Source organism: Urocitellus parryii, chromosome 8 (genome assembly GCF_045843805.1).
Source record: "Urocitellus parryii isolate mUroPar1 chromosome 8, mUroPar1.hap1, whole genome shotgun sequence".
Taxonomy (NCBI): Eukaryota; Metazoa; Chordata; class Mammalia; order Rodentia; family Sciuridae; genus Urocitellus; species Urocitellus parryii.
The window spans coordinates 2,209,321-2,236,182 of NC_135538.1; the positions used below are offsets into that span (position 1 = coordinate 2,209,321).

General features: G+C 54.4%; 1 protein-coding gene across 2 annotated transcripts; it reads left to right on the plus strand.

The window, feature by feature from the left end:
- Positions 1 to 5,454: 5,454 nt before the first annotated feature.
- On the plus strand, positions 5,455 to 26,451 carry Rnaset2 (ribonuclease T2). Of its 2 annotated transcripts, XM_026379549.2 has the most exons (9): positions 5,455 to 5,633; positions 9,432 to 9,492; positions 11,114 to 11,166; positions 12,538 to 12,595; positions 14,257 to 14,327; positions 17,828 to 17,941; positions 21,128 to 21,173; positions 23,397 to 23,471; positions 24,303 to 26,439. In XM_026379549.2, exons 1-9 carry the CDS (start codon positions 5,551 to 5,553, stop codon positions 24,501 to 24,503), a joined length of 762 nt encoding a protein of 253 aa, XP_026235334.1. In that variant the 5' UTR covers positions 5,455 to 5,550; the 3' UTR covers positions 24,504 to 26,439. The 2 variants fall into 2 exon arrangements, with proteins under 2 accessions (XP_026235334.1, XP_077658345.1); XM_077802219.1 differs by lacking the exon at positions 17,828 to 17,941 and having other exon boundaries at positions 24,303 to 26,451.
- Positions 26,452 to 26,862: the final 411 nt, after the last annotated feature.

Sequence of the window (26,862 nt, forward strand, 5' to 3'; positions counted from 1 at the left end):
CACCCCCGGTAGCATTAATATCATTACTTGTTTGTTTTGTTAATTTATTTAACTACACGATAACAATGCTATATAATTACAAAATGGAAACTGAAAGCAGTTTAATATACTTTGCAGGGATTTTTGTTTTTGTTTTTTGCTTTAGGATGTGTCCATTAGGAAACACAGTCAAAGCCATGTTTTAAAGTCACTTGAAATAATGCTCTCTGTGGTTAAGCAATCGTCCCGATACCTAATTCCATACATTTCCTCTACTTTGCTTTTAGTTTTCAGAAGTTGCCAAGGATTAAGTCTTGTTGTATAATCATAAAAACATTTGCAGTGTTCAAGGTCAAATACACAAAGCAACTGCATTCAGGGGGCTTCGCCCACCCCTGGGTCTGCTCCTCCGCCCAGAACCACTTCTTTCAGTTGCCAGGGTGGGTGGCGCACTGTCCCCCAGTGCAGGGCAGGCGCAGCCCTTTATGTGGCCCACACTTTCTGTGGGTCCTGACTCTAGAAAGCTCTGGTGACGTCTGGGGTCTCGGCTGCCTCGGTCCATCTTCTGTGGCGAGGGACACGACACCACAGACTGGGCAAAATGCAAAGAAGGGAGGTTCATTTAGGTCCTGGTTTTGGGGGTGAAAGTCCAGACAGTGAGGGGCCGGCTCTGGGGTGGCCTTCCTGCTGGCAGGCTCTGGAGGGCACAGCCTCACGTGGCAGAGAGGAGGAGTGGGGGCTCACATGTGCACATTTCCCCTGTCCCTCTCCCAGGCCACCAGGATTCCACCCTGAGGGCTCTACCAGATGACTTTATGTAATCCTACAGACCCCTCCCCTAACTCTGTGGGCCACTCATTTTCCACCCTCTTGACATTCACCATGGGGACTGAGCTTCAGCATGAGTTTCAGAGGGGACAAACCGTAATGGGGACATGGCGCAGCTGGAGGTTGGAACCAGGGAGGCAGTGGATGCTGGCTGAATGCTGTTCCATGCTGAATGCTGTTCCAGGCTGAATGGATGCTGTTTCAGGCAGGCCTCCCACATGTCTCTGGATATTAGTGTGTACCCCCTCACAGCCTGTTGGCTGGTTTTCTCAAACTGAGCACCCTAAAAAGAGAGGAAGCCAGGTGGGGGCTGCCCCACGGTGGAAGCCACACTATCCTTGCAGTGTTCCTCTGTCCAGGAGCTGATAATCCCATCCCCATATTTGGCAGAGTGGGAAGGATCCCCATGTCTTGATGCGGCAGCAGCTGGATTGTGAAGAGCAGAGGGCGCTGCACTTTGGGGAATGTAAAACCCTACAACATGTTAGGGTTTGCTTCTTTTTTTTTGGTGCTGGGGATTGACCCCAGGGCTGCTCAACCACTGAGCCACATCCTCAGCCCTTTGTATTTTTTTTTTTTTTATTTTAAGACGAGGTCTTAAAATCAAATTAAAAAAATGTAGCTCATCGGCCAGGCTGAGCTGTGAGGCCAGGAGTGTTACCTGTGAGGAGAAGAGAAGAAGGGAAAGGAGGCAGGTGGCAGGAGAAGGCCTTCCTCAGCTCATACGACCAGCTCGACTGCAGAGACGCGGTCACGGCGACCCCCGTGTGGCTATGCGAGCCTGAGACCCCAGGTTGGTGCAGTGAAGAGGGGGCCGCTAAGACGCAGGCCTAGAGCTACACTCCAGCAGGTCCCCACCAGGAGCCCTGCTTTCCCTGTGTCTCAGCGAAGGTCCCCAGCCTTTGAACTAGGAGGAGAGGCCATGCTGAGCTCTTCTAGGGACAGGGCACGTGGGGAAGATGAGGGCATCTTCTGTTTCGATCACCACGACCCTCTATGGAGAATATTGCTTTCCTGTCCAGCAAATGGGGAACTGAGCTTTGGAGAAGTCAATTAACTTACCAAGGGTCACACAGCTCCTCAGTGGCAGAGGCTGAACTTAACCCGAGTTGCCTGCAATTAACCAGGTGCTACCTCTGCTCCCTAAGGAGACTTCTCCTCAACCCTGTGGCCCTCCACCACATCAAGAGCGCTGTGGGCTTTGTCCCTCTGGTTTGCAGAAACCTTGTCTTGCCCAGCTTGGCCAGGATGGGCGTTGTGCTGAAAGGCAACCTTGGTATGTGCTTGGAACCCAACTGGCAGGCTCTCCTGTAGCTCCGTTGGCCATTATTCCTGAAGCTCCCAGGGCCTGTTTCCCAAGAGGAGGCAAAGACAGTGAGGAATGTGGTGGTTTTCAACCAGCCCCTACTCCAGCGTCTGGCTCGCTCGACTGTTCTACAGCTGAGTGTTTGTCAGTTGGCATCTGACCATTTCTCACCAACAGATGTGTGGCACACACTCAGACCTCCCGTTAGGTCTGTGCCACCCTGTGCTTCTGGTTATGCTGTCCTTCCACACGGAACGCAGAGCACCCTGGCCGTAAGTGCCTTCCTCTAGGTGGGGTCTCTGCCCACTCCTTGCCCTTGGTTTTCTCACCTGGTTTTCAGTGCTCCTCTTCCTCCCTCCTCAGTCATGGTAACTCTACCACTCCTTGCGCCAGTCCCGATTAGCTGCTCTTCTGCCCCCGGGGAGGGGTGTTTTCCCACTCTACTGGCATCCGGTGTGGCATCTCACTTGTTTTGGCTAAAGGAATTTCAGTGAAAAATTCAACGTTATTGCTGGCAAGTTTGGGCCACCATGGGGTCCTGCCATTGCTGTGCCCTTTGAATGGGCAGTAGATTCATCCTGGGTTCAGAGTGAAGAAGACCACGGGCCACGGCAGCTCCTGAGACGGGGCAGCCAGGATTACAGCACTGGACAAGCTTCACGCTGGAGTCAATCACACAGATTTGGGAGTTATCTGTTACTGCAGTGAATCTGACAAAAATCCACATGAGAACTGGAAACAAGGACTCAAATCCGAGAAGATGATATGTAACGAAGCCTCCATCGAGGGCATTAAAGGGCATCTGTCCATGGAGATGCCCACTGCAGCCGGCCCTTGCCCCCTCCAAGGACATGCTGCGACGAAAGCTACCCTGGTCTCTTCAACCTCATCATCTGAGCCTTCTCACCCTGTGTTGTGGGAACCAATAAAGTCACTGCGCTGGCTCCTGACCGGCTCCTGGATGCCCTTGTTCCTGTGAACGCTGTCCAGCCCCCAAAACTGTGCCCGACTCCTCCTCAGCTGCCCAGGAACCACTCTTCCTCTCCCTCTTCCTTACACCAACATCTCCTGGACGCTCACGCTGAATGGCACTCCGTTTAGGGGCTTGCTAAGAGGACATTACGGACAGATGTCCCAGGTTCACATCCAGGTTCTGCGGGTTGCAAATTATTTGGGGTCCCCTCTTTAAAAGAAGAATGCAAAATTATGAATACCGAATGAGGTGCAGGTCTTGAAGGGCTCACGCGAGCAAGAGGCTGAAGCTGACTCTTCCCTCACGTCATGGCCAGTGCCCTTAGGGGACAGGGGGCCAGTGCCCGTACTGGGGAAAGGGAGGGAGAACGTGAAGAGGACATGGAATTCTCAGGTGATGGACAGAGCTGAGTTGAGAAAAAATGAGGCCACACAACAGGAAATAGCTGGGTGGCTCCTTCAGAGTGGGAGGTGACATTGTTGAATTCTAACTGAGCCCTGTGGACTTGGAAAACGGCAAAGGTAAGAAAGCCCCTCACTCTCTGGGTTCTGGAAAAAGGATGCCCCTTCCCCATATGACCTGGATAGAGGCACAGATGCCCCCGTCTGCCTGGCACAAGGCTCGACACTCACCCTCCAGTTCCCTTCTCTGCCTGTGGGTGACGAGCTGGACCGCCGGTGCCCGCGTGAAGGGCAGCAGAACATTGCACCAGAACCTTGGGAAGGCTTCACTAAGGGCCTGGCTCACCTCGGCAGGTGGAGCTGGACCCCTGAGAGGAAGCTGCTCTCAGGGTAAGGCCATGAAGCCACGCCCCAACCCAGTCTCCCTCCTCTCTACACAGAAGCCCCACCCACTTCTGTGGAGCCCATTGTCCCCTCCCACTGCCCACTGCCGCCTGCCCCAGTCCATCCCATACCTGCCACCAACTCTCCATGTCCAGAGTTGGGTTTCTGTTTGGTAGGGGTTAAAACCGGCTTCTCTGAGGAGCTATTTAAACAGACAGGACTGTGGGTGAGGCGAGAAGTAGGATTCTGGGAAATATTCTTGTTTTGAAAAGAAAGGAGAAGGAAGAGGATGGAGCCATGGGGGCATGAGCTGGGGGTGAGGGTGTGGGACGGAGTTAAAGGGGCCAGAGAAAAGGAAGCGAGGAGGCCAGGGAAGGGGAAAGGAGGCCTGGTCAGCCCTCCTGCAACTCCTCTGCAGATCATGTGTTCATTGAGCACCTACTACATGCCATCACTGTGCTGGGTGGCAGGGCCGAGGTGGTGGGCAAGATGGACGTGGGCCTTACTCTGCAGTCTAGAGGAAAAGACAAGTGTTAACCACATCTTATCTCTAACAGTCTGAGTGTTATTGGACAACACTGAGGCCTGCAGGAGAGCAGATTACAGGCCACCTGATTTAAAGTCACAGGAACCTGAGGAAGCCAGTTTTACTCAAAATGCACCCGTGACTGTCAATGTTGTAGTTGTGGGTGTGTGAGGAGCACAGGATGGGGCACCTGTGCAGTTTGCCACTTGGCCAGGCAGGTGGGTGCAGAACTGGACAGCAGTGTCTTATGGAAGACAGGGAGGCCTGGCTGAGCACAGGAGGCTGAAATCCGGGACCCTCTCCATGCACCCACCACAGACAGGCTCATGTCCCTGTCGGTCATTCCCTGAGGGAGTAAGGCTTCTGCATCACTGGGAGCTTCAGCAGATGGTTTTCCAAGTCTTGTCCCCCAAGGGCTTCTCGTGGATGTCACAGAGGTGCCGTCCTAGTCTTTGGGACAGGTGGACTGGGGTGCAGGTCGTGAAGGCCAGTAAACACTAGCAGTGCAAGGGCGACTGAGAGTGTACAGAGAGCGACCCTTCAGATCCCACCCTATCTCAGGGACGTCCCTGCAGAAGGAGGTCACAAGGACCCGGGCACCCAGAGCTGTTCTGCAAGGAAGAGGTCTCTGCTATGTGCGGAGGCAGGCTCAGGACCGCTGGAGCAGTGGGTGGACAAGGGGATGCTGCGGCGGGTCAGCTTCGGGTGGTGGGCATGGGTCAGCTTTCCGGGGTGGCGAACGGCTGGGGCTGCAAGCGAAAAGGTGGGCCAGGTCGGGGCTGCGGGCTCCGGGGCCGCAGAGCTGCTCGAGATGGTGGCGTCCGTGCGTCCGGAGGCTGCGAGGGGACGTTCTCACAAGCCCTGGGGCGGAGGCCAGCAAGCCAAGCCAGGCGCCCACGCCACTCTGGCCCCTCCGGGGGCGAGCGCCCTCCGGGCCGGGGCGTGACTTCGGGCGTGTCCGCTGGACAGCAGGGCATGGCCAGGGCGCTGGGGGCGTGCCGGGTAGCTAGGCGTGGCATCCGGAGAGGTGGGCGTGGCATCCGGAGAGGTGGGCGTGGTCAGGGCGCCCAGGTCCGCCCGGGGTGGGGCGGAAGCGCACTGGGCCCGGGCCGCCGGCGGGGGTCGCGGAGAGCCGTCGGGAGTCCCCGAGGACATGGCGTCCCCGGCTGTGCGCCGCGCGCTCCTGGGCTGGGGCCTGGCGCTGTGCTGCCTGTGGTGCGCGGGCGCGGGGTGGAGGTGAGTGCGCGGGCCGGGAGTGCGGGCCGGTGCCGGGCCGCCCCGCGCCTCCTTCCGCTTTCTGTTCTGGGGCCCGCTCGGCCGCCAGCCCTCGCGTCCCTTCCGCGGCTGCCGCCTGTCCAGCCGCTAGGGGAGCGCCGGCCGTCGCGACTAACCCCGATGATAACCGTGCAGCGGACACCAACATCGGAAGACCACTTTCTAATCTTTTCCCTGGGGTTTGGGTGAGGGTCCGGCTGATAGCATTTCATAGTTGCACAGTGGGGGTGGAAAACGGGATTTTACCTTTCAATTAAGCATCATCGCTGTTTTGGAATAGACTTAAGAGACAACTTTGTAGTTCAGAGTCTCCAGAAAGGGTATTTTCTAAGAGCTACGTTTGCATACTTTCCCACTTGCCCTAAGGAAGTAGCCCGTGAGCAGCGCGAGTGCCACCTGCTAGGTGCTCTCCAGCGGTGTGCCCCTGGAGCCCTGCTGCTTGGTCCTCACCTGCCCGCGGAGCTAGTATCAGGAGGCAGCATTAGGGGTACAGGAAGGGCTTGGAACAATTCCTGATGGATGGAATCCAGGTGTGTTTGCTGGAAACCTTAATTTGCATTATGTGGCACTCCCAGACTCTCACTTAACTCCTGCAACTGATGTAATTGTGCTGGTTTGGGAGAGCATGGGGCAGACTCCAAGGGCATTTCCCAAGTACTAACTGGGGTTGAAAACGTGGGTCTTCTGTGCTAAGTGACTCTTCTCTTGAGCCTGTCTTTGTTTCTTCATGGATAGAGTAGGTCGGATGGGTCTTTGCTCTTGTCTGGATGATAGATGGGAGATTTTGCTACAAATGTAACATATGCTCCAAATCTTGCTGGGTTTATTGTAACATACTGATGTGGACTTCCTGGAAATTGCTTCACTTTGCAGCCTCAGGTTTGGGTAGCACCAGGGCCATGAAGGCCTGACCCCTAACACTACCCCAGCTTGGTTCTCACACTGCAGTTCCTCTCTTTTTCTTTTATGCAGAGAGGGTGCATCATCAGTTCAGATTTCCACCATGATTGTGATTTCCCTACTTACTCAACAGTACACGATTATTTACAGAAGCTTGTGAAACCAGAGTTTTGAGATAAAACTAGGCTCTCTGCTTCACCAATTTCTTTCTAGGTTCTTGTCTGGCAAACTTGAAGACTAAAATCCATGGACAATAACTGAAGGGAAGAGTAGACAGAGTAGGATTTATTGAAGTGAGAAGAGGTAAAACTCACGCCGTGTGGGAGGAGACCTACAGCAGGGAAGTCCACTTTGGTGCTCTGGCTTCAGGACTTACTTGGTTGGGGGTTATGAACACAGACAAATCTATGTCTAACAGGCATTGAAAAATCACCAAGGGCCCTGGTTGTGTCTCTTAGCCTGGGTTTGTTTTTAAATATATATATATTTTTAATTGTCAATGGATGTTTATTTCTATGAGGTGCTGAGAATCAAACCCACACCTGCTAGGGAAGTGTTCTACCACTGAGCTACAGTCCCAGCCCTTAGCCTGAGTTTTAATCCTTCCTGTAACAACCATTTGGTGCACTTCACCTTCTATTTTCCCACCTCTCTGGGACCAAGGAGTGGGCTGGAGTGTTCCCGTAAATAGTCTTTTACATTTGAAAAACACCTGCTCAGTTGGTGCTCCTTCATCTTTTTACTGGTTAGCCTCTATGTGTGGACTCTGCCTTTGAATAAGACCTAAACTGGAGCCCATTGCCTGAGCATTTCTCACTGGATTCTTAACCCTACAGTGTTGCAGATTCTATGCTTAGGAGGAATTTTCCTTATCTGCCTGAGTTCAGGTGTGGTCTGTGGAAGGGTCACTACAATCTCCCCCTCTGGCTAACTTGGGTTTCTTTTCTCCACATTATTTTGGGCCTGTGTTCCTCACACAGGTAACAGGTGGTTGGCTGAGGAATGGGACATATCCTGTCCACCTAGGCCAGTCAGAGCTGCCGGTGGATTGTTTACTGAAAAAGGAAGCATGTGGGGGTCAGCACCTGGGCCCAGTTTATAGAACTGGTCCCTTAACCTCATGTTCCCACCATTCACATCTGTCCACCCCCGTCACTGGTTGGAGCCGCTGATTTAGTTCACTCTGAGTCTTCGTAACTCTTGACTTGCCCTGAATGAACTGTCAGCCTGACTGCTGACCTTTTTCACTTATATGTTTGCCAGCTGCACTTCTACTTTGATCTCTTTGCATATTGAGCCTTGTAAATATGGTTAGAGGCTCATCATGGTCCGTTTTGTGTGCTGTAGTGAAATACCTGTGCCAGCTACTTAGGAAGCAAAGGCTGATTTTTGCTCTCAGTTCTGGAGGGTCAAGGGCATGGCTGCAGCACCCACTCAGCTCCTGCCAGGACCACATGGCATGGCAGTGGGCACAGGGGCAGGAGGAAGGATCACGTGGCCAGAGGAGCTGAAGGGGGGGGCAGGCTCAGGCCCTGTCACAGCCCTCATCCCTTCCTAGACCCACCTTTTAAAGGTCCTGCCACCTCCCAGCAGGGCCCCCTGGAGACCAGGTCCCAACACACCAGTTTGAGGGGACCAACCATGGCGGGCCTCCTGCTGAAGAGCTCTGAGTGTGGGAACTGCAGCTGCACCGCCCTCAGCAAAGTCAGGATTGGGTGGGCTTCTGTATTCAGGGGGTGGGGGATGGTGCACGTTCTAGGAGACACGTGAGAAGGCGCGTAACGGAATGTTTTGAGAAAAACTTTGCTTTGGTGGCAAAGGAGAAGCACAGGGGACTCCTGTCCTGGAGGCTGTGATTCTGCGGGTCGGGAGGAACTGGAGGCTTTGAAAGAGGGGGTTCAAGGGCTCCCTTCCTGGTGTTCCCTGTTGGCGTGGTCATTCGCTTGTTGATTTGGGGGATGGTCATTCCTTAGATCTTCTGGTGCCATCCCAAAGTCTGAATTATTTCATTCCTATGATGGGCGTGTGTCAAGGACAGATAACTCTGCCTAGGTCAGGGAAGAAAGATAATTCTGTTCCCCCTGGGATTAGGGAGGAGCAGGGAGAGAAGAGAAAGAAACTTGTCCATTTTAAAAATAAGTCAGTGGCAGAGCAGCAAGGGCAGGATTCACAGCCTAAGTGGACCCCAGTTACAGGTGCAGCGCCCACACTGCATGACCTGGGGCAGCGTGTACACACGCTCTAGATAACACCGTGACAGGCACTGCACAGGCCGTGCTCCAGGTGACATGCCTGCTGTGTGTGCCCCGGCCATGCTCCAGGAGACGCACATGACGGGCTGTGCGCTGGCATGCTCTAGGTTGCCACGGTGGCTCTGCAGTAGCACCCTGTGATCACATGACAAACATGCAGAGCAGCCTGTGAATCTGAACCCTGAGTGGTGTAGTGAGGGTAGCCTTCCACTAGTTGTGTTTTGTTGTTACATGAATTACAAAAAGATACCCGGTTTTCAGGATCTGTTGGACTCACAAGTCGTCTGTAAGCGTTTCTGAACTGCTGGGGCAGTGGCAGGAGAAAGGTGCTTCAGGCCCAGTTGGGTCCCTGGGCAGGACCCTCCCTGGCTCACCCCTGCCCGTCCTCTTCTGCTTGTGTGTTCTTTGCCACGTGACGCTGTGTGCCACCACGCACAAGTTCTTAGAGTGCTTGTTGCCTTCTCTGTGGCTTGGGCACCCCAGGAGGTGGGGGCTTTGTTCCTGATGGTGCCCCTAGTCCCATGGGTACTTAGTGTTGAATGGATGAATTAATTTTTCTGTAACTTTAAAAATGTTACTGAAAAATAAATATTTTGTGTTTTCACAGTGGTGGCCATGAGTGGAAGAAACTAATTCTGACCCAACACTGGCCCCCAACAGTGTGCAAGGTGAGTTTTCCTGGCCCTGGATCCAGGGGGCCTGGAGAGTCAGTTTGCTGCATGGGAGCTGCCTTGGGTGCCACTGGCCCACTGACCTCCAGCCTCCTGCCTTCCCCAGGGTGCTGCTCGGCAGATCTGTGCCTGCCAGCAGGACACTGCCAGAGGGCTGGGTGCTGTGTCCCAGGGCGGCTGTGGAAGTCACAAGTGGAGTGGCTTAGAACCCCAGAAATGGGTTTGCCGGCAGTTCTGGAGCTGGAAGTTTAAGATGGGGACATGGTTCGGGGGTTCTGAGGGAGAGTTTGTTCCAGGCTGTGTCCTAGCTTCTGGTAGGGCCACAGTCCTTGGCGTCCTAGGCTCACGGGTGCATTGTCCCACGGGCATAGGGGCTTCTCCGCCTCCTGAGTCTACCAGTGGCTGTGTTTAGGGCCCACCCTAATCAAATATGACCTCACCTTATCTTAATGACATCTGCCAAGACCTTACTTCTAAGTAAGGTCACAGGTAGAGCTCCAGGACAGGGATGTGTCTTTGAGGGACACGGTTCAGACTTGGACTCGTCTCCTCCTTTGGTGTCATTGGAAGTTGGAGACCTGTCTCCCGTGGGCGGGAGGGAGCCAGAACCGTGCCTGCCCCTCTGCTTCTCTGAGTGACACCAGCAATGCCCTTCCCCCTCTGGCTTGACCTCTCCGTGTCTGCGGCTCTGTCTGCTTTGGGCCTTGTGTCCCTTCTGGCGGGTGTCTGTGTCCAGGCTCTTCCTGTTGGAGCTCACCAGCTGAGGCCCTGCTCCCACAGTCCCTGCCTGGCCTGTCCTCTGGCTGGGCAGCTTAGAAGCGCATCTTGTGGGTCACGGCTCCGTTACGGGAATCCATGGCATTGCCAAGCCAGCACTCACCTTGAGGACTGGGTCCTGGGCAGGCGGGTTTTACATTTGGAGGCCTCTCCATCATGCGCAGTCCCATGCCTCGCCCGCCGGGGCCTGCAGGCCTTCTCTGGGCTTCAGCTTCCTCAAGATTGCTTCCTGCTGTCCTCACCCAGTGACGGGAGCTCTCTCCTAGCATGTCCACGGTGGCCTTGGACTGCTCCTGTCTTGGCCTTCCACTCCTGCATGGTGTCCCAGTCCCCTCCGGTGCTGTCTCTGTGGCCTAGGGTGGAACAGAGTCATGATGAGGGCGCAGGGCACAGGGTTCGGCCAGCTGGAGCCTGGCCTGCACTCCAGGCGCTGAGCAATGGCTGACCACCTTCTTACTGGGATCAGGATAACCTCCTGTCTTCCCCTCCTTGTGGGTTGGTTTCCAGTTTTCAATACTCATTACTTCACTAGGGTATTTATGCCTGGGAGGAAGCGGGAATGTTTGCTGCATGGGAGCTGCCTTGGGTGCCACTGGCCCACTGATAATGAGAAGAACAGAAATAGCGGTCTCATTCTGTCCCTGAAGTCGCGGTTCTGAGGACTGGCCTGGAGCCTGCAGCCCGATTTAGTTCCTTCCCTGCAGTGAGCTTGCCGTAGATCAGCACTGGATGTACCTGGCGTTGATAGCGTACCCGTGCCTTGCTGACGTACAGTGACAGAACTTGGGGTGCTGAATGAGCTTCACAGGGAACCAAACCTCTTCTGTGTCCTTCTCCCCAGGAAGCTGACAGCTGTCGGAACTCTCTGGACTATTGGACGATACACGGACTATGGCAAGCATCAGACGCCCTGGGGCGGTGAAGGGGCAGCAGCGGATATGAGTTCCAGCTCGTCGCATCTTCACCGTGTTGCGCTTGTTGTTTTTGTTAGGAGTTTATACAGTGGGCCGGATCTTTATTTAAAATGTTTTCAGCCTTTCTAACGTAACCCTAATTCCATTGTTTAGTTCTGTTGGGCTAGACTATTAACTATCCATTTTAAATATGTGCTAAGGGGTTCTAGGTACATTGTGGGGCCCCCAGATTTTAATTTTATTTCAGTATTTCTTTGGGCCCATAATAAGTGAATGTAAGGATAGATGAATAAGTGAGAGAGAGAGAGAGAGAGAGAGAGAGAGAGAGAGAGAATCCATGTTGTGCTCACTTCCAGGATCTGAGCTCTCCATTCTGGGTTTGCCTGCTTTCTGCTGGAGCTCTGTGTGCACTCCTGTCATGTTCTGTCCTGTGCATTTTCGCTTGTGCTGGACGGGGCCCCCTGGCCCATGGAGGATGGGCTGGTTTGCTCTTCCCCTCCTTCCTTGTTCTTAGTTATGGGGGTTAGTAGGAAACAAATTCGGTGGGACCTGGGCACCCACGTCTAGTTCCAGTTCTCTCCAACTCTCCAGGTCGCAATAGGCCAGCCTCTGGGACCTTGGCCTCCCCTGGACTTTGCTAGGTGCCCTCTGCTGTCCTCAGATGCCCTGTTGTGGCTGCTGCCTCTCTGAGCCTGGAATGAAAACCTACCGGGCTTTCCTCCCTCCTTCCAGCAGGCGAAGGGTGCAGGTTTCTGCAGCTCGGCATCCTGTGCTGTGACCTCGTGGACAGGCTGCACTGGGCGTATGCGTTGGTGTGTCCAGAGTCAGACTTGTCCTGATAGAATACAACTCAGAGGCAGGAGTGTGCGTGTGTCCCAACAGATCCAGCAAAGGGCATCCTCGCTGGTCTTGTCATGGGCCAGGCCCTCTGTGAGCCTGCCGGTCGTGTCACCTCGCTGAGTGCCATCACCCTGTAGAGGGACACAGGCTGTTCTCAGGCTGTGTCTGGGCATGCCCATGCCCAGGTCAGACCCCCGAGAACCTCTTGCTGGAAGACGGCTGGGGTGGGGCCGACTCCAAAGTGCCCCTGCTGGGTCGTTTACAGAGCTTCCCCTGCTAACAACCTGTGTGTGTTATTCCTGGGTGTTTTTAACACTCTTTCCTCTTCAAAAGTAACTCAGACTGCGATAACGGGCATCTGGGCACCCTTTGTTAAATGACTCGTGTGGGTGCAGTGTTCCCAGAGGGAATTTCTCTTTCTGTTCGCTGCAGACTTTAATGTGTGTGTTCTGATGTCATTTCAAGCCAGGCTAATATTTCTTGTTTTGTGTCCTTTCATTTGGATCTCCAGGCCTGACAAAGGAGAAGAATGCAATCGATCGTGGCACTTCAATGTAGACGAGATTAAGGTATTAACTTTTGATCATATTTCTGCTGTGGTAAAGCATCGAACAGCATTAACTCTTCTTCCCAGGTGTACCTTCCAAGTCATGTTTCAGATTCCAGGTTGAGGAAGTCTCCTGTAGGATGGAACCCCGGTGACGTTTTAGTAACTATCAGTACAGAAAACAACCTCATGAGTTAAATGGAAGCCGCCTGTCTCACCCTCTGCCCTGGGTCTGAGCCACTGCAGGAGCGAGTGTGGGAAGGTGCTCAGGCGGGCCAAGGCGGCCCAGACCCGATGCTCCTCTCCAGGCCCTGGGCTCCTGGGTCAGGGCTGCATGGGTTTCTGGTTGGCGTGGGATGTGGTGTGGTGACTCCAGGCAGCTGTGCACAGGGTACTACCTAGGCCGGCCATTCTGGCCATGGTGGGACTGGTTTCCAAGTATAGACCCTGAATGAGGGATGATGCCCAGTCCACTGCAGACCTCCGGGTAAGGATTAAGTCAGAGGGCTGCAGTGTATGAGCGCTGGCAGCCGAAGGGCTCTTGGACACTTGTCGTTCCTGTGGAGTGTAGAACCCGCCCGACTCATGCTTTGTCCTTGCTTAGAGGAGCCTGCAAATCTCACGTGTAGTCTGGCACACGTCAGGTAACCGGGGTGGGGGTGGGGCAGGGCAGGCCACAGTGTGGACCGAGAGGAGCAGGGCAGGCCTGGAGTGGCCCCTGCGTCCAGGGGGCCTGTGAAGACAGTCAGTCAGGGGGGGCGGTTGATGAAGTAGTGCCACAGGGCTCTGTTCAGGGTCTGTGAAAGGAGGGCCAGGATGCCTTCTGCACTGGGCCTGGGGCAGCTGGTGGGACACTCTGCTCCCACGTGGCATCATGTCCAACTCGGCACTTGTCCCAAACCAGAGTGGCCTGGGGTGAACCATCAGTGACATTGTCAGCCTGTGTCTTCTCCCGGGGGCTGGTGGTGGCTGAAGACTGAGTGGGGGGGCAGGTGAGGAGGGACTCTTTTTCTGTTTTGGCAGGGCGCTTAACCACCGAGCCACGTCCCCAGCCCTTTTTATTTTTTTATTTTGAGAAAGGGTCTTGCTGAGTTGCTTAGGACCTTGCTAAGTGCTGAGGCTGGCTTTGAACTTGGGATCCTCCTGCCTCAGCCTCCCGAGCTGCTGGGATTACAGGCGTGGCCGCGTGCCTGGCTGAGGGAGCTGTCTTGATGGCGGGCAGCTCTGAGAGAAGGGGAGGCAGAAGGGTGTGTTTAGAGGGCAGGAGGCCAGTTACTGGAGCACTGATGGGCACTGAGGGTCGCGTTGGAGATGGAGAAAGCAGTCACCCTCAGTTTGTTTATAGGCGCACGGAGCCTCTGTGAACAGGCTTCTTGTCGGCATGCACTGAGGTGCCTCCGTGTCTTTTCTGGCTTGGTGGCTTCTTTTAGTGCTGAGTGATAGTCCACGGTCTGGATGCACCCGTGTAGCCTTTCGTCCATCATGCCCTTGTACGATCGCTCAGATTTTAGTCCTACACAGATCTTAAGAAACACTTTGCAGGACTACTTCACTCACCTGGGAGTTACACATAAGCACAAGGTTGAATGTCTGAAAACGTTAGTTTACCCACTCGCCTTCTGGGCTTTGTGTTTGTGGGGTCTGGTGTAGACTGTTTTCACTTATTTTAAAAATTATGTGTAGGACCTCGTGCCGGACATGAAGATATACTGGCCCGATGTCATTCACCCCTCTTCCAACCGCACCCAGTTCTGGTAAGTGGCAGCCTTCCTGCCAGGCTGGGGAGCTGCTTCGTGCACTCTGAACGGGAGCTCTGGGCGACAGGGGGAGCAGGCGGGGCGGGGGCACCTGACTTCTGGGGCTGGGAAGCAGGAACACCCTTGATATGGAGATGACTCATTTCGCCAGTCTTGGTGGCTTTCTCCCGTGGGGAAGAGGTGAGGGACAGCAGAATTGACCTTACAAAGGTGTTTTCTCTCCTGTGTGCTTTCATTCACTACTTCATTTAAGATTTCTCTCTACTAAAGACAAAATAAGTACTTGCATGTCTTCATCCAAATTAGTCAGGAGTGAGTATTTCTTAGGGATATTGTGCTGTTCTCTTGAAATACATTTTAAAAAGAAGACCTACCTACAGATCATGGCCTCATCCACATCTGGGGAGTAGAGAGGGCGGGCTCCGTGCCTGAGGCCCGGTTCACGGCACCTACCCGGCCTCCCAGGCAGGGCTTCCTGAGCTCTCACCTGTCGCCCAGGAGTGGGCGCCCCAGGCAGAAGGGCTGCAGTCAGCTCAGGAGAGCGTCTAAAGTCACTGCTTTATAGAAAGATAAAACTGACATTCCTTTTATTTGCATTGTTTGAACTGAAGGTAATTCTTTTTCCCCAACATGTTTCTCTAATATGACAACCTGTGATTCAGATCATAACTAATCTTTCCCAGAAAGATTAATCAGCCTAGAAATATTTTTATGTACGATTTTCAGGGAAAAAAGAAAAGCTGAGTTTAGCAAAAGGCTTTTTGTAATGATGGAGTGAAAGAGATGACCCCCTGGCCTGTCCTTCATGGAGTCACTCCCACTGAGAGTCTGGTTGCTGACTAGCTCAGGCCTCAGCACTTGTTCTGCAGCCTACATTCCAGAAAGTGGCTTCCGAATAGGTCATTACCATCGTGAGTTGAAGCAGGGAACAGGAGAAACCTCTGCGTGTACTTCAGTGTGTTTCAAATGATGAACCTGGTCACGGTGCCGGTGAGTGTTCAAGTACTGGAGAGAGTCAGCCTAAAAAGAGGGAAGGTGGACTCTGGCTCATGGTCTTGGAGGTTTGGGTCCATGGTTGCGTGCCCCAGTGGCTTTGGGCCTTCGGTGGCATACATAGTGCCTCACGGCAGGAGCGCTTGGCAGAGGAGGCTGCTGCTCATGTCAGCTGGGAACAGGAAGGCGGGGGTCCCAGTTCCCCTCAGAGGCACACCCTGGTGACTAGTTCCTCCCGCTAGGCCCACCTCTCTGTGAGTCCCCACCACCTCCCGGTGGCCCTCAGGCTGGGGTGACCAAGCCTGTGATACTGGGCCGTGGGGACGTTTCAGATCCAAGCTGCAGCAGTGACTCGGTGGGCAAAACCCGGCTCCAGGGGAGCCCCGTGTCCTGATGGAGGAGCCAGATTTCAGGCAGATCACAGATAACCCAGCCAGCAGAGAAGACAGCCTCTGAGCTGGTCCTGCTGCTTAGGGCAGCATGGGCAGGGTACGTGGCCGCCTCAGTGCTCTGGCACAGGCAGGTGATGACCGTCCTTCTGCAAGCTGAACTCGAATCACCGCTCAGCCTCTGTTCCCAACAGAGGGCAGCCATGCCCTTGGTTGGCGTTCCCACTGCTGAGAGCGCCTCCCACACCCGAGGGGAGGGGTGCTCCTGTCTGCCTCCCGAGGCCCCACTCCCTGGCTCTGCGTCCATCAGGTGTCCCCAGCTTTCCACAGGGAAGCGTCCGGGGAGGGAGGCGTACAGAGAACGTGGTGAACCCCACCCAATCCAGCGTGCGTAGGAGGGTGTCTTGGCATTTATGGCTTGAGGTTTAGGATAGTTCCTAAGGTCAGCCACCATGAAGAGCATGTGTAACAGCCCTCTACAGAGTAAGGGCTTTGGTTCTGTTTTCTGATTCTTATAAGAAAACGAAGGAGATTTAGGTCACACCCAGCTTGGCCATGCAGCCTCCCGGGGGCTGTGTCAGCCTGAGGGGCACCGGAGGGGTATGTGCCTCTCAGCGCTGACCGGAAGGTGATGGTGAGGGTGACCCCTAGGGCCTCTACCCCAGGCCCTGCTCTGCCCTTGGTGGGCCAGCCAAGGCATGTCCAAGGAGAGGGCAGCACCCAAGACACCTGGGATTAGTAACCAACCCTGTCGATGGTAAATGAAAGACTGTCCAGGTCTAAGTGATGGGAGTGAATATTGTGAGCTACATTGCTATCAATATTTTCACATATTCCTACCTCTAAGGTCGGTGGAGTCAAGCTTGCTCTGAAGGTAAGAGTAGTTGACTTTTTTGACATTCATAGTCAGTGTGACTGTGCGCTGAGCACGATTTTTGCTTGTTTGCTCGCCACAGCGTCCCTGTGGGACAGGCCACAGGTCATTCCATCCCTCTGGTTTCTCTGCAGTTACCGTTCAGCTCCCTTTGCTGGACCGTGGAATATAGAAAGTGGGTGGAGAAGGCTAGTTATTCACCCGTGTCCACCCTTCCTGTGTTCAACCTCCCTGCTTTTCCCGGTCCCAGAAGCTCGTCACCTCTATCACAGTTCTCTAAAACTCCGACTGTAGGTGAACTTTGCCACCAATTCATGCACAGATTGTGCTTTCGAAGGACTCATGTTAAGAGCTCTGTAAGTGGTGGCATAGATGTTATCTATTAAAGCTTCACGAGTTGATCCCTGGTGGACCTGGGGACCTGACACCCCTTGGTCTTCCGTGCTAACCCTGGTTGTGTCTGAATTGTCAAGTTGTCAGCCGTCCTGAAGGTGGGTGCACGTTCTGTTCAGCGTTTGATTGGATGGCAGTGTGGCGTGCAGGGCCCTGACCTGGGCATCGAGATGGTTCAAGGGCAGGCTCTGGGACAACCTGGTCCTGTGACCTTCAGCAGGAGACCTAGCCCCTCAGATACTCAGCTCCCATTGCTGAATGGGCAGTAGTGGTCTGCCCCGCAGTGTTGTGAGAGCCAAGAGGAGAACGTGAGCCGTGGGGTAGACTACAGTAGAACCTCAGGAGCTGGCAGCAGCCATGATTTTCGGGAACAAACTGCTGCTCATCTTTGGCTTGGTCAGGCCCCTTGGCTGTGTGTGATCATCTCCTGTGGAAAGGCTGCACCCACTGTAATGGTCAGTGGTGGCCGAGAGGGGCCTGGCAGAGCCATCCTGGGTGATGGATCTCGTGCCTTTCTCGACCTCCTGCGTAGGAGCGGGCTGTGCTGCCGTGGAGCTGCCCGGTCTGTGGCAGCAGACTGCCCACAGCTGGGTGGGCGTCTGGACAGTGGTGTTTCTTTATCTCACTTGGAGTGTTCTGCTGAGCAAGCCGATTGCTGGGGTGAGCTGCTGGGAGGTAGGAAGCCGAGGTACAGGGGGCACCTTGGGCACGGGCCTGTTCCTGGAGCCTTGTCCCAGGCGCAGGTGAAGTAGGTGCTGATGCTGCGGATGCTGTTTGCCTTCCCGTGGTGAGGGTGGTGGCGCGGCCCAGGTGCCGGGGCGTGTCTGAACCCTGCTCTGAACCCCCAGGAGGCATGAGTGGGAGAAGCACGGCACTTGCGCTGCCCAGCTGGACGCCCTCAACTCGGAGAGGAAGTACTTTGGGAAGAGCCTGGCTCTGTACAAGCAGGTGGACCTCAACAGGTGGGTGTGTCCTCTACAGGCTCCCAGCCTGGGCCCAGGGCAGGCGTGAGTGTGGACGGTGATCTGCTGGCAGCCCCTGCCGCCCCTGAGCCCCACAGTCGGTGGCCCAGGCTTCGGCTGCCTCCCTGGGCACTGACCTGCTGTGGAGTGGCCGGTTGGCCCAGTGGGGGGTGGAGAGGCGGCAGAGCTGCTGCCCTGCCGTCTGAACAGCCACTTCCCGAGTGCCCAGTGAGTCTGCAGCCTGTGGGACTGGAGCGGGCAGGAGCAGCGGGCCAGAGCCCTTGAGCCCTAGAAGTACCCCAGGCCCACGGACCTGCGCCTGCCTGCCCTCGCCTCATCCCTGGGGTCGGGGAGTGGGCTATCACCAGGCAGGAGCCAGTGAACTTGTGAGGAGGTGTGTCCTGCAGGGGCCAAGTCAGTCCACTCATTGCCAGTCTGGTCACTGAGAGGGCTCAGGGCCAGCCCTGCCCCTCCCCAGACACGTGTTCACTGTTCCTTATTGTGAGGTCATGATAAGCCAGGGACAAGTTTTTAAAAGTGACAGGACAGCGAGGGCGTGTCAGCCGGGAGCCCGGCCTGCAGAGGGCTGAGTGTGCTGCCCCCTGCTCCAACTCACCCCAAGTGGTGGAGGGCTGGGCCTCCTGGGTGGGATCGCTGCCCTTATCCAAGACCCCAGGGAACTCCCCCTTGTGAGGACGGCGAGCGGCGCAGGCCACGAGGAGTGAGCTGGCATCAGGCACCAGATCTGGCTGCACCCGTCTCTGGCTTCCTGGCCTCCAGACCTGGAGCTACGCGCCTGCTGACCTAAAGAAGGGGAAGAGGAGATTACGCAGTGTCTGCGCTGCTGCCTGCTTTCATCCGGGAGCTTTTCCTTCAGACGAGACGCGTCCCAGGACCCTTCACCCCTCAGCCACGTCCTGGGTGCTCAAATGGGATCTGTTTAGAAGATGAATAAGCTCCCCTGGTTCTGTGGTCACCTGCCCTGCCTCCTCAGAGCCTGAAGGCATCACCGTCTCACACAGACAGTTTCCTGCATCTTTGGGATCAAAAACAGGGAAATCTGAATCGATGGGCCAGACCCAGGACAGGAGGGGAGTCGGAGGCGTGTCGAAGGGCACGCTGTGGAGGAGTCTGAAGCTGACGGCTGCCAGAGCACAGGGCTTTAAGTGTGTGCTGGCCCTGAAGTGAGGTTGTCTGCCTCCTGGGGTCACCTTCCACGTCTCAGGGCGGATGGCTGGGCGGCCTCACCGTCTTAAAATCTGCAGTGTCCAGTGCACTCCCTAGGAGGTGTCCGGCCAGCAGAGTGTCACAGATGAGCTGTGGACTTTGTGCATTTGACCTGTAGCTTCTTCTAGAGGGAGCAGTGTTCTTTTAGCAAGAACAGGACCCGTGGAGGGGCCTCTGCAGAAAGAGAAAGATGCATCTGCACACGACCCAGGTCCCACCGCGGTGTGAGCTGAGGCTGGCTTTGCACCCAGGGCTTTATTCATCCAAAAGAAAAAGAATAAGTAGATATTTGTCGAGTTTTTAAGTAAGGCATCTAAACAATCAAGTGGTGTCTTTTTGCAGCTTTTGAAATGTAGCTTTCTGCATGTTCACCTTTGCAGAAGCGTAGCCCTGGAGTTTCTGGGGTAACTGGGAGGCCAGAGCTGCTGGCCCCATGCTGGGGCAGGCCTGCTGAAGGGACGCATACTGGGACTGCACTGCTTTTGCAGAGAATCAGTTATAGAAAAATTACATGCTCTCCAGTTTCTCCAAGGAAAATACAAAATTTATTGCATTCATAAAATTAAGAAGTTGAAATACAAAACAAGAACCCTTACTTTTTTTTTAATAAACCATTGCAAATTATCTTTTTGTTATAGGATGTAAACAAGTTATCAGGAACTGTAGGCAGGTATCTTTGTTTTGTTTTGAACTCGGGGGCACTTAATCACTGACCACATCGCCAGCCCTTTTTATATTTTGTTGTGTGACAGGGTCTTGCTAAGTTGCGTAGGGCCTTGCTAAGTTGCTGAGGCTGGCCTTGAACTCCCCATCCTCCTGCCTCAGTATCCCCCTGCCTCAGCCTCCCGAGCCTTTGGGATTATAGGCATGGCCACTATGCCCAGCCCTATAGACAGTTTTTGATTCACTGTAACATGAGGGCGGCAGACGTGAAGCTGCAGAGCACCTGTGGGGGCCACATGAGCACCTACAGGTGAAGACCTGGGGTGGACGCCCCACTGGCCTTGCGCACCATGTGGGTGGACTAGGTGCCCTGTTGCCTGTCCTTCTCCCATTGCATTTTTTCCGTGGTCACCTGTGTCAGAAGGCACTGCCCAATGGAAATAGAACCTGAGCTGCAGAATTCACTGTCTCCCATGACCCCTTTAAAGTAGAAGAACAGGTAAAGCTAATTGCAATCATGTATTTTACTTAACTCAGTTTACCTAAGGTATTATCATTGCAGCTCACAGGAAGTATTTTTAAAATCCAAGATATCTCATGCTTTCTCTTGTCGAGGGGATGCAGAAGGCACAGGGCAGGCCGTGGACTGTTTCTGGGGGCTGGGGCATTTCTAGGGCTTGGAGGACCCTTGCCTGCCACCATTTCCTGCTGGTCCTGGGAGCACTGCAGCTGGCTGAGGACAAGTCAGTCCCCAGGGAGTGCTTGGGAGGGGCCGTCTGGGACTTGGCACTGAACCTCCACAGCTTAGTCCGTTGGGTGGCTCCGTGGTGGGCTCTCTGAGGCCGTGCGTCAGGACATGATTCAAGGTTGACAGGCGTGTGACATATTTAAAGACTTGGCCAGATGCAGCTTTCTGGGATAAGCCAGGATTCCAGAAGTCAGCCGCTAACCATCTTTAGAACAGGTACCTCCTGGGAGGCTGTGGAGGGGACAATGGGGAGGCCCAGGAGTGGACGATGGGGAGGCCCAGGAGTGGACGATGAGGAGGCCCAGGAGTGGGCAGTGCTGTGGAGCCCTTGCATGGCTTCTGGAAGGTGCAGATGGAAAGAACCTGTACTGAGGGTGAGAGGGGCAGGGTAGCACCTCGGCAGCTGTCCCTGCAGCAGATGTAGTGCCCAGGGTCACAGATAAAGCACCCTCCTGTGCGAGTGTCTTGATTCTCTCTATGAAATAAGCTTCAGAAGGCCAAAGAAACAAGCCTGCTTTCTACAGCTCACTGTGTCTCCTTAATTTCAGCATGCTCCTGAAGTTTGGGATCAAACCCTCCGTCAATTACTACCACGTGAGTATGGCCTTCCGTCTGACCTCATGTGCACCTGCCCGGGACACCTGCGTGTTGCTCCGCCCCTGAGCCACAGTCGGGCTTTAGAGTGACCCAACATGACCCTTCTCCTGTTCATGCTCTAACTAGCTTCCCCGTGATGTTTTCCTGTTTGCACACGGAGTGTGACAAAGGCTACCTAGACCAATGGTTGGGACGCATTTGTGGCCTGTGCTCGGTAGCAGTGTGCTCCACAGTCTGGGGGCAGGTGGAATTTGAGTTTGAAAAAGGGACATCCATTTTTATAATACGTGATGTTTGAGAAAAAAAGCATTTTTTTTTTGCGATAGAACTGTGTGATGTAGAAATGGAAGCCTGGCCAAGTCAGATTGCCTGAAAAGGAAGGAAAGCTCTTGGTCCTGGGCTGACAGTTCTCTTGGCCTGCGGCTGCATGCGCTCTGCTAGGAGCTGCTGTGGCCTACAGCGGAGCAGAGTGGCTCAGCTTCGTGACAGCTGCAGCAGAGACAGACATGTCCCCTGCAGAACCTAAGGTGCTACCTCCGTCTTAGTGGCTTGCAGGCTCTGGCTTTAGGGCAGCGCTCAGATTCTTAGGTAGCCGGTGTGCTTATCAGGCTGTGGACGTTACACAGGGTGAGAGTGCCTGTTCAGCAGTCTGACAGCTTGGGCCAGGGCTGGACCCTGAGCGGCTGTTTTGGCCTCCGAGGAGCCAGCAGCTTTGCTGCTGCTGTCCGTGGTGTCTGCCGGACTGGAGACGTTTCCCCAGTTCTCCTCTGGTCCTCCCTCCATGGAGCCCTAGGCTTGAGGAGGGTGCAGCTGCTGCGCCTTGAAGACCTCCCTGCCCAGGCAGCCACATGGCCCTCTCGGGCCTGCTTTGGCCTCACGTTCCCGTAGACAAGGGTGGTGGGTTTTAGGTTTTGGGGCAGAACTTGGGGTTCAAAGACCCATGTGAGCGCTGAGCCTGTGAGCTCTGGGTGCTCTCTAAGGTGCAGGAAATACGCGGTGGTGACCCAGGGGTCCCTGCTGTGAGAGTGAGTCCAGTTAGCAGGCTTCCTGCTCTGTGTCCAGCATGCAGCTGGACACACACCTGTTGAGCCCTGAGAGAGCTCCCGAGCAGAGGCTGCCTAGGAAAGATTTTTTTTAGTTGTAGATGGACACAGTACCTTTATTTTTATGTGGTGTTGAGGATTAAACCTGCTGCCTCACAGGTGCAAGGCAAGTGCTCTGCCACTGAGCCACAATCCCAGCTCCAAAAGGTATAGTTGAAACCAAGGCACAGCATCTGTGAGCACTGGAGGAGTGTCCCAAGTGGGAGGGCCGAGGGTGGTGCTGAGGGACAGCAGGTGCCACCGCAGGGACTCAGGAGCAAGTGCCCCAGGAGGGCTGCAGAGCTGGGAGCCATGTCTCTCTGCTGCTCAGCTGCCTAGAGCTGGGGGGATCCAGAGAGGCGCCCTCCAGGGAGGAGTGGGGGCCTAGGCCTCTGGGACTCAGCAAGGGGCCGGGTGACTGGATCCAGCCTGGGCAGTTGGAACTTAAGGTCTCTGAAAGATCCAGGAGGAGAGCAGGCAGGGAGGGAGCCGGTGGGCTGGGAAAGAAGGCATCCAAAACCAGGCAGGGGAAGGGGTGGGGAGAGCAGGGCGGCAGGGAGGGGGATTTGCACAGGGTTAGACAGGATGAGGGAGCACCGAGGGCTGCAGATGGCCCTGGGAGGTGTGAGTCCCCAGGGTCAGTACAGGAGAGGTGGGGGGTGGGGTGTCCCCAGTGGGCAGGGCTGGGGATCGGAGACATGTAGCTGAGGGTCGAGAGGGGGGTGCTCTGAGCCAGTGCCTGTCTTCTGAAAAGGAGGTGGTTGCTGTGTGGTGTGGGGAGAGGCTTGCGGAGTGGGCGGGTGGAAAGGCCTGAGGCTGCAGGGCATGGGCAGGAGCTGGCTTCAAGGGGGCTGCAGTCTGGGCGTCTGAGGAGGGTGGAGAGGAGAGGCTGGGCTGGGCACCGAGGGCGGTGGGAGGGGAGTCAGCTTGCAGTAGAGAGGACTCGTGGATGAGCCCATCCACCATGTCCTCTCCTCAGGGAGGGGGTGGCGGTCATTGTACATCTCTCAGAGCTGAGCCAGGAGCTCTCTGGGAGAAGAAGGCCTGCCGCTGCGGTTGCTTTCAGTGCGTCACACTCTGTCCTCTGTGACCTTTCCTGTTGAGGCGTCGTTTCTCATACACCTTTATTTAACGTCAGATTGCAGATTTCAAAGACGCCCTCACCAGAGTCTACGGAGTGGTTCCCAAGATCCAGTGCCTCCCACCACAGCAGGTCAGGCAAGCCGGGCTCTCCCATCCTGGCTGTCCTTATCCAGAGGACAAGGTCACTTTCCTGGCAGCTCTGTCTGCACCACAGAGTTCCCGGGGTGGAGCCGCGTTTGTGCATGTGTCTGTACATGTGCTGACACATGCTACGTGTGTGTGCACACGACAGGCTCGTGCTGTGGGCACTAGTGCAGGTGCACACGTGTGTGTGTGGGGGGGTGTTGTGTGTGCGTGCACTGCAGTGTGTTTTGGAATAACCGTGTTTCTTCAGTGCTGTGCTAGAATAGGCTTTGTCCTCTTGCCACTTGCCCTGAAGAGGACATAGCTGGTGTACAGGGACGGGTGGAGTGTGGAGAAGGAAGTGAGGATTTTAGTAAGTTGAACATTTCTAAGTTAGAGAGTTTCTAAGTTTCTGTGTTGCTACTCTTAATTATTTAAACTGCAGTTTTCTGTCAGATTTATAGACAAAACTGTAGTTTCTTTCTTCAGCCAAAAAACATATGGGTTCTTTTTGCAAGAGGGTAGTACGTACTATGAAGTCGTGGTTCTCTCGGGTTCTCGGTGTGGGTGTGAAGTGTGCACTTGGTCCGCCTTCCAAGGTCCCTTCCAAGCTAAGAGCGCCTTCTTTCCCGGGGGCTGCCAGGCTGGTGGGGCGTGAGGCTCAGCGGAGCCGTGCTTCGTGAGTCTCCTGTGCCTACCAGCCTTCCTCTGCTGCTGGGCTTTGCTCCTAGTCTGGCGCCTGCTTGGTTCTCAAGGCGTTTCCAAAGCTTTGGGATCCTGAAGCTGTGAAGGTAGTCCGAGATTTGAATGCTGAAGCGTCTGTCATCTTTGTTTTTAGGATGAGCAGGTGCAAACCATTGGTCAGATAGAGCTGTGCTTCACCAAGGAGGACTTGCATTTGCGGAATTGCACCGAGCCAGGGGAGCAGCTGTCCCCCAAGCAGGAAGCGTGGCTGGCCGAGGGGGCTGCGGCACAGGGGATGGCCGTCTGTGAAGATGGCCCAGTCTTCTACCCGCCTCCAGCAAAGACCCAGCGTTGATCCCCAAATTTGGAAATATTCTGTTTTATAAAAAAAGAGATTCACAAATCACTGCTTTTTAAACATGATTCCAAAGCCTTTTAAAGTGTTCTCTGCTTTTTCCTCCGGTGTCTGTGAAGTGATTTTGACCCTGCCTGGTCACCTGCGCTCCGGGCTCCTCTTCCGTGGACTTAGATCTGCAGCCGAGGTTGTAGTGGGCCTTGTTCCCATCAGAAGGGAATCAGACTCCATCCACTGGTGCGTGATTAGAAACGTCAGTGTGGCCGAGCAGTGCCCCATCCTGAGGTTGTAAGTTCTAGAACCCTGAGACGCCCCTCCTTGGAGGTGTTCTGCTCGGCCTCAGGATCTCGGCCTGGGCCGTGAGGGTAGCGGGGCTCTGTGGAGGGTCTCTTCCTGGTGTGCTTGACTAAACTGCCTTCTGCCCTACGTACTCCTGGGTCTGTCTGTCTGAATTTTTTTTCCATTTTTATAATTTTTATCTGTTCTGATTAATTATACGTGACAGTAGAATATATTTTTACATATTGTACATATATGGAGTGTGACTTCTCATCCTTCTGGTTGTACATGATGGGGAGTTACGTTGGTTGTGTAATCATATATGCACATAGGAAAGTAATGTCTGATTCATTCACTGTCTTTCCTAATCCCATTCCCCCTCCCTTCCCTTCATTCCCCTTTGTCTAATCCACTGAACTTCTATTCTCCCTGCCCGCCTTATTCTTTGTTAGCATCCACATATCAGAGAGAACATTCTGCCTTTGGTTTTTTGAGATTGGCTTATTTTGCTTAGCATACTATTCTCTAACTCCATCCATTTACCAGCAAATGCCATCATTTCATTCTTCATCAAAGCTGACTAATATTCCATTATGTATAAATATCACATTTTCTTTATCCATTCATCTGCTGAAGGACACCTAGATTGGTTCCATAATTTAGCTATTGTGAGTTGAGCTGCTATGAAAAATAATGTGGCTGCATCACTGTAGTATGCTGATTTTAATTCAGTGGGATAGCTGGGTTAAATGGTGGTTCCATTCCAAGTTTTCTGAGGAATCTCCATACTGCTTTCCAGAGGGGTTGCACCAATTTTCAGTCCCACCAGCAATGTAGGAGTGTGCCTTTTTCCCCACATCCTCACCAACATTTACTGTTACTTGTATTCTTGATAATTGCCATTCTGACTGGAGTGAGATGACATCTCAGTGTAGTTTTAATTTGCATTTCTCTTCTGTTTATCTTAATCAGGTTAATATCTATTTTACACGTGGAACTTAATCTGTGCAGGTGTTAGGTATTAAAAAATATTTAATTCCTGGAACCACCATGTCTAGGTGATTCCTGGGAAGGCACTTACCCATTAAAAAGATTTTCAGGTTGACTCCAAAAAATAACCCTAACCCTCTCTGTCTCTAGAGATGACCCCATAGTCGCAGAGGTTTGGAGGGCAGGACACACAGAGGAGATGGCTTGGCAGGTGGGGCGGTGAGGAGGCCGCGGCGAGTGGCAGGAGACGGGGCTTCATGGGGCAGGACCCGAGCTCCATCCTAGATGCCCGATGGCTTCTCAGATCCCACAGTGGCGGGATCAGGGACTTGGATCTTGCCTGTGTGCTGGGTGGGGCGAGGGGTGGAGTGCCCCCAGGGATGTGGCCCACCGTAGGTCCCTCCACCTGTCCACGTCCCTCTGCCCCTCCTCTGCCTCTCTCCAGTGCCCCTCGCCCCCGCCCGGCTTGCTGGTCCAGAGTGCTGCTTGTCCCTGCCTGGCTGGCCTGGCTGCTTTGTTGAGAGGTCGGTGAGGGCAGGCGGCAGCTTCAGCAGGGCTTCTCCCCCTCAGGGTGCCTCAGCAGGGACACTCAGGCCTTGGGCACGGTTGTTCGTTTCTTTGGTTTTGCAAGGTCGTAGCTCAGGGCGAGGGTTTCCACTTCAGTGTCTTCAGAGGAGCTGATGGATTTGGACAATGAATTTGGACAGGTCGTCTGCCTTAGCCTTGGAAGGTCGAGGGAGGCAGGGCTGAACATTCCTTAGACGGTGTCAAAATCTGCCTGTGCATTTTAAATAAACCATCATTTTTTAAAAAACAAGGCACAGTTGTCATTCTGGTCTGAGCCTTTCCTGGGAGCAGCCTAGGGCTGCGGTGGGGTCAGGCCAGCTGAGCCTGCCATTGTCATTCCGTCCTCTTCCTCGGGTGGTGGGGTGTGGCCGGCCTGGAGGGCACACAGCCCACACCTCCAGTGCCCTCAGAAAGAGCTCCTGATGGGGTGTGTGCTAATGTCTGGGTCCAGTGCATGGCAGCAGATGGTGGCCCAGCCCTCAACAGTGGACTAAACCAGGAAAGGGCAGCCTCCTGGGAAGGA

Bases quoted from the DNA above. Each gene is read 5' to 3' on its own strand.
- Rnaset2 (XM_026379549.2), top strand. From the start codon at position 5,551: ATGGCGTCCCCGGCTGTGCGCCGCGCGCTCCTGGGCTGGGGCCTGGCG. The intron at 11,167-12,537 runs GCAAGCATCAGA...TTGGATCTCCAG, and splicing joins TGGACGATACACGGACTATG to GCCTGACAAAGGAGAAGAAT. The intron at 17,942-21,127 runs GTGGGTGTGTCC...CCTTAATTTCAG, and splicing joins AAGCAGGTGGACCTCAACAG to CATGCTCCTGAAGTTTGGGA.